The sequence below is a fragment of the Scyliorhinus canicula genome, chromosome 3 (genome assembly GCF_902713615.1).
Source record: "Scyliorhinus canicula chromosome 3, sScyCan1.1, whole genome shotgun sequence".
NCBI lineage: Eukaryota > Metazoa > Chordata > Chondrichthyes > Carcharhiniformes > Scyliorhinidae > Scyliorhinus > Scyliorhinus canicula.
Window position 1 is genome coordinate 215,885,312 of NC_052148.1, and position 6,000 is coordinate 215,891,311.

At 47.1% G+C, this 6,000-nt stretch overlaps 1 protein-coding gene across 1 annotated transcript in view; it reads left to right on the forward strand.

Annotated features, from left to right (window-relative positions):
• Window positions 1-5,593, forward strand: part of LOC119963290 (leucine-rich repeat, immunoglobulin-like domain and transmembrane domain-containing protein 3) — a 36,671-nt gene extending 31,078 nt beyond the window's left edge. The window contains exon 4 of the mRNA XM_038792154.1: window positions 4,338-5,593. Coding sequence (XP_038648082.1) covers window positions 4,338-5,389 — 1,052 coding nt within the window. The 3' untranslated portion in view covers window positions 5,390-5,593. The remainder of the gene's footprint in view (window positions 1-4,337) is intronic.
• The last annotated feature ends 407 nt before the right edge of the window (window positions 5,594-6,000 follow it).

Sequence of the window (6,000 nt, forward strand, 5' to 3'; positions counted from 1 at the left end):
GCGCCCTAAATTTCACCCCTTTCTTAAAGAGAGCAGACTTCACTTGATTTAATCTGGCTCTCCTCTTGGCCTGTTCCATGCCCAGATCCTGGTACACCTGGATCTCATTACCTTCCCAGGTCCACCTCCTCGTCTGCCTGGCCCACCTCAAAATCATCTCTTTGTTGAGGAATCGGTGGAGCTGCACCACTATTGTCCTCGGCGACTCGTTCGCCTGTGGCTTCCTCCTCAGTGCCTTATGCACCCAGTTGACTTCCAGGGGCCTGTCGAAGGCCCCCTCTCCCATCAACTGCTCCAGCATCTTGGCTACATATCAGCCAGCATCTGCTTGCTCGATGCCCGTTGGCCTCCCCACGATTCTTAAGTTGGGTCTCCCGCATCATCCCAATTTCAGCTGCCATTGAGGTAAGCTGCTCCTCATGCTCCCCCACCGCCTCTTCCACTTGCTGGATCGCATGGCCCTGGGTCTCCAGCCTCTGCTCCACCCAATCGACCCCCGCTCTGAGCAGTTCCACCACCTTGGCCAGGTCCTCCTGGGCTCCCCTCTTCTGCCAGCTGAACGTCTCATTTAAGAAGTCCACCAGCTGCTCCATTGACCACTGGGCTGGTGGGGCTGACCCTTTACCCTGCGCCATCTTCATCTGTGGCGCACAAAGAATTTCTTGCTCCAACAGCTCCTTTCATTTCAACCTACTTCTGACCCATGGATCCATCCACCAACACCACCAATGGGGTTTAACTTTCCTCCACCACCTCTATGCCTTTTGCACAGGCTTGGGTAGGGTGCTCTTTCAAAGAGCCGAATGGCCTCCTTCTGCACTGTAAATTCTATGATTCTCAAAACATCCGCCCAGCAAATGGGGAAAAGAACTGAAAAAACCGCCTCGAGCGGGAGCTGCCAAATGTGGGACCACTCACTCCATGGCCGCCACCGATAGTCCATTCATTTTTATTTTATTCGGAGAGGGTCAAGATCTGGCGAGAAAACTGATCATGTAAAAAAAAACAAAAGAAGTTTTCAGGATATTTGAGAATACCAAAATGGAAGTGAATAATCATTAGGGCAGTGGCTACAATAATGGTCACAGTAGTAAATTTTGAGACGGCTTTTGAAAGCAAGGAAAGAGGTTTCAAGGCACAGAAACTTAAGATGAATCCAGAGCGCAAGGTCACGTTAGCTGAAGGCTGAGTTCAGGAGATACACCAGCGGATCTTCCAGTCCTCCCGATGGTGAATCCCTGCTGCAGGTTTTCCGATGGAGTGAGGTGCATAGAATGGGAGGTTCTGTTGACGGTGGTGTGATCATCTGATCCTTCCACCGGCCAATGGCAGGCCACCCTCAAAACATCCCGCCAAAATATACATATTCAGATTTTGGGAAGAGAGAAACTATTCTGGGCCATAGACAACAGGTACTGTAGAGCTAAGTCATGGAGGGATTTGAAAAGACAATAAAGGTTTGAAAGTCCATGACAGATGTTTGATTGCAAAGAGTGACTGAAAAGGGCCAAACAACATCGCTGGGATTGTCACTTGATAGTACAGAATTAGAATTTTGCTGAAAAGAAAACCGAAACATTTTATTTTGTATTATTATTAGCACATGCCATATTTCTAAGCTAAATATGGGTGGTCAGTGGGCGGGGGGGGGGGGGGGGGGGGGGGGGGGGGGGGTGGTGGTCAGTAGGGATGTTGGTTGGTCTGTGAAGGGGGTTTGGGTGATCGTGGGGGGGGGTCGGATAGTTGGAGGTGGTCAGCGGGGGAATTGATTGTCCATTGGGTGGGATGGGTAGTCAGGTGTTGGTCAGTGGGGGGTTGGTGTTTAGTGGGGGAATTGGTTGATCATGTGTGGGGGGGGAGCTAGTCCGGGGGCGGTCAGTGGGGGAGTGGTTAGTGAGTTGGTCAGGCCATCTGATTATCACATGCGAATGTGGGGGGGTGGGGGAGGTCCTATGTGGTTTGAGAGGTGAGGTGTTGATACTATTGTTACCTCAGAGTTAGAAGTGGTTTTAATTCCTCAAACCTTTCCTGGGTAACTATTATTGTAAGACAGATGGAACCATCTGAAGTTTAGGGTTTAAGTCACATTGGTGATGGTTCCAATTGCAATGCAATTGTCCAAATTAAGTTTGAACTTCGTAGGCAATCCTTACCTGGGCATTTTCGGTTGGAAGGTGAGGGCGTCCCCAGCACCAAGACCTACATACTTAGAATCACACTGGCACTGAAATCCATACATGATATTGTTCAATTGTGTGGTAGGCAGAACCTCAGAAAAATCGAACAACAAATTAAGCAAGCTGGTTCACACTGCCACCATGTAGCTATATTTGATATTCTGGTATTTTCCACTAATAGGATGCTGCCATCAGCCAAATAATTGGCTGATTGAATAAGACAACATGTTCCTTTGACGGTTTGTAATAGGCAGAGTACAGATTGTTCTCAAATACTTGCAAAACCCAAATTAAAATGCCTATTGTAATATGTGATTCTCTGATTGGGCAGGACTTGCTGAACAATCCTGAGTGCGCTAACAGCTACATGAGCAAACAATTTAAGATAATCTGTCAGGCTTATAACAGGGCTCATTTACATTTGCTATAAGTGATATATATGCACATACAGGGACCTGTTCTCTGCAGACAAATGACATATTTTCAAGCCTTGTGTTTTTATGAATTACCCAGAAGCTTGGGGAGTCTATAATTCCCTGTTCTTTTCTCCTTGCCAATGACTTGGCCAATCAGAGTCTACTTGCCACACAATCAGCACCCTTTCGTCCCATAATATTAATAGTTGTGATCATTTGAAATTTGGCATTCTTGCATTTGTCGTGATGACGAAAAGCTTCGGTAACAGGTCTCTCTTTTCAGTAATACCACAGGGATTGTGAGGTGGGTAGATGCCCAGGACATTTCCAGTGAGATACGCCAATAGCACTTTTAGTGCTTTATTCCCATCAATGCCATGTCACATCAGCTGTTTCTGCCAGCGGGACCTTCAATGAGGAGTGATCCTCTTTGTTAAATCTCACATTAGTACCTACGTTCCTGTGTTGGGTTTGGGGTGGGGTCAGTAAGATGGTTTCTTCCTGTAAAGTGCTGCTCTCTGGGATATATGAAATTGAGAAATGGGCTAAATTATGGAGACGAATGCTATTAAATGACTTTTGAACCTCACGATATGCGAGATCAAATGTTCCTTTCTGGGGCGGCATTCTCCCCTACCCGGCGTGACGGAGGGTCCCGGAGTAGGGGAGTGGCGCCAACCACTCAGGGGTCGCGCCTCCCCAAAGGTGGGGAATTCTCCCCACCTTTGGGGGCCAGCCCCGCGCCGGAGCGGTTGGCACCAGATGACCGGCTAAAAAACCGGCACCCCCGGCAGTGGGGCTGGCCAAAAGGCTTTCACCGGTCCGCGCATGCGCCGGCATGCGCGATGTGGGGTTCTCTTCCACTTCCGCCATGGTGAAGGCCGTGGCAGCCGCGGAGCAAGATAGCGCAGCCAGGGCACTGGCCCGAAGTCTGAGCGGGGGGCCCCGATCGTGGGCCAGGCCACCGTGGGGGCAACCCCGGGGTTCGATCGCCCCCTGCCCCCCCAGGACCCCGGGGGCCTGCTCGCGCCGCTGATCCCGCCGTTCCAGAGGTGGTTTAAACCTCGGCGGCGGGCGAGGCCTCCCAGCGGCGGGACTTCGGCCCATCCGGGCCCGAGAATAATTAAGCCTCAATAAACAACGGCATCCCGCCGGCGCCAGCCGTTCTCCGAGGCTGGCGGCGGGATTTGAAGAACGGCGTTTTATGACGGGTGGGAGAATTTTGAACATGGCGAGAGTCGGATTATCGGCGCCCCCGGGCGATTCTCCGACCCTGCGTGGGCTTGGAGAATTTCGCCCCTGAACTATTCTGCCACAAACGCAACAGCGACTGGGATTTTCTGTTCCTGCTAGCAGCGTGCATCGTAGCAGGTGGGAGCGGAAAATCTGGAGAGCAGCCAAAAGTCCGTTGACTTTGGGCAGGAAGTTCGGGTCCCAAATCGCACATAATATTTTTGTCTTCACATTGCCTGCCATAATTTTTTTATTTCATTCTGTGATACCATCACTGGCTTGGAATTGTCTTAATATGTGAAATTCAGTGGATTAAACACAGCAGAGGACAAGTTTCAAAATTTGTTTGACAATAAGTAAGAATACTTCCAGTTTTAGATCAGTTGTATTTAATTATGATGAAAGTATTAAAATACTTCGATCGAAAAGAGCAATTAAAGTTATTCTTTATTATTATTGTTACTCTCTGCTAAATAATTTTCCTACTACTTTAAAATGTTTTTTCTTTCAGTCATCCAAGAATCACCAGCAGATGGAATCCGATGGTCAATAATAAGCTTGACAGGAATTTCCCATAAGGATGCTGGTGAATATCGATGTAAAGCAAAAAATCTGGCAGGGGCATCAGAAGCATCTACTACTGTCACTGTGGAAGGGGCCGCTACCACAGCTCCACCCCAGAGGAGAAACCTTTTAAAGAAACCCAGTACGGAGCAAAAGAATTCTACCCAAACAAATATGGAGCAACAGATGGAAAGTTTGACAACTGTAACGCTGTCCACTCTCTCTACCACGGCACCGTCTAAGAAAAAGGTCCCTCCCGTTGACCAAGCTATGCCTGTGGCAGACGAAAGAAAGCTCACCAAGGTGCAAGTAGAGGGAAACTCAAACAAAGTGACGCAACAAGCCAACGTGGACAAGAAAGAAAGTTTTTCTTTAAATACGACCACAGCACCAGTGCAAAACATTGTTATCAAAAACCTGAGAGTTATCAGTGAGACGGACCAGAAGGTCTCTGTGAGCTGGAAGGTTTCAGATTATAGAAGTGGCGCTGCCTTAAATGTTCTCTATTCAAAATATGGTGAGAAGAATGTGCAGAAGATCAACGTAGACCCTAGCAAAAACAAAATATCAATAGGCGGATTGAGGCCAAATACAAAATATACAGCATGCATATGCCTAAAGGGAATCCGACCTAAAAAAGAACAATGTGTAGTTTTCTCAACAGAGGGAAAACCCAACACAAGTAGCCATCGAACTCTGTTGACTGTTATTGGTGTTATTATAGGTTGTTTTATTACAGCGGGACTCCTTTTTATGCTGTGGTTTGTGATAGTCAACGTTCACCGCAACAGGAGGAAAACAGCAGAACAGGAGCTAATCAGAGATTCTTATATGAAATTTGAAACACTGTCACATAGACCACCGCCAGTGAGTAGAGGGAATGACCTATCTGCTCGGCGTGATACTGAATCCCAAAGGCTACTGTTGTGCCCGAGATCCAGCATAGATTCACAATTGACTTGCAAAAGTGACGGTTCTAGGTCTGAGTATCTTTTCTGATTTACGCAGCACACTGACCCTATACAACATCTGCCTGATATCTGCCTGTTTTCTGACTGTCTGCTAATGTATGTACAGTGAGAAACACATATTTATATAAGATCATTGTTTTTCAAACCGTATTCAATATATCAATTGTTATTTCATACTGAATATAAAACTTCATATATCTTTATAATAAAATTGTGGCTATTGTGACCATCATCTACATTGTGAGCTTCAAGAATTTCTGTCAATTTTCTTCCTCCTCACTGGTTAAGTGTTTAAGCCTCTGACCTTGATAATGTGCGGGAGAACTCTACTGGCCTAAGTGATGGTCAGGAAGTGATCTCTGCTTATAACTTTGCCAAAGTATCCTGAAGTTTATTTTAATTTTATGTGGGCTTTGCTGGCAAGTGCACCATTTATTACCCATCCCTAATTGCCCACAAGGTGGTGGTGGTGAGCTTCCTTCTTGAACTACTGCACTCCTTGTGGTGTAGGTATACCCCCAGTGCTGTAAGGAAAGGAATTCTAGGATGTTGACCCAGCAGCAATGAAGGAATGGTAATATATCTCTCAATCAGAATGGTTTGCAACTTGGAGAAGAACGTGGAAGTGGTGGAGCTACC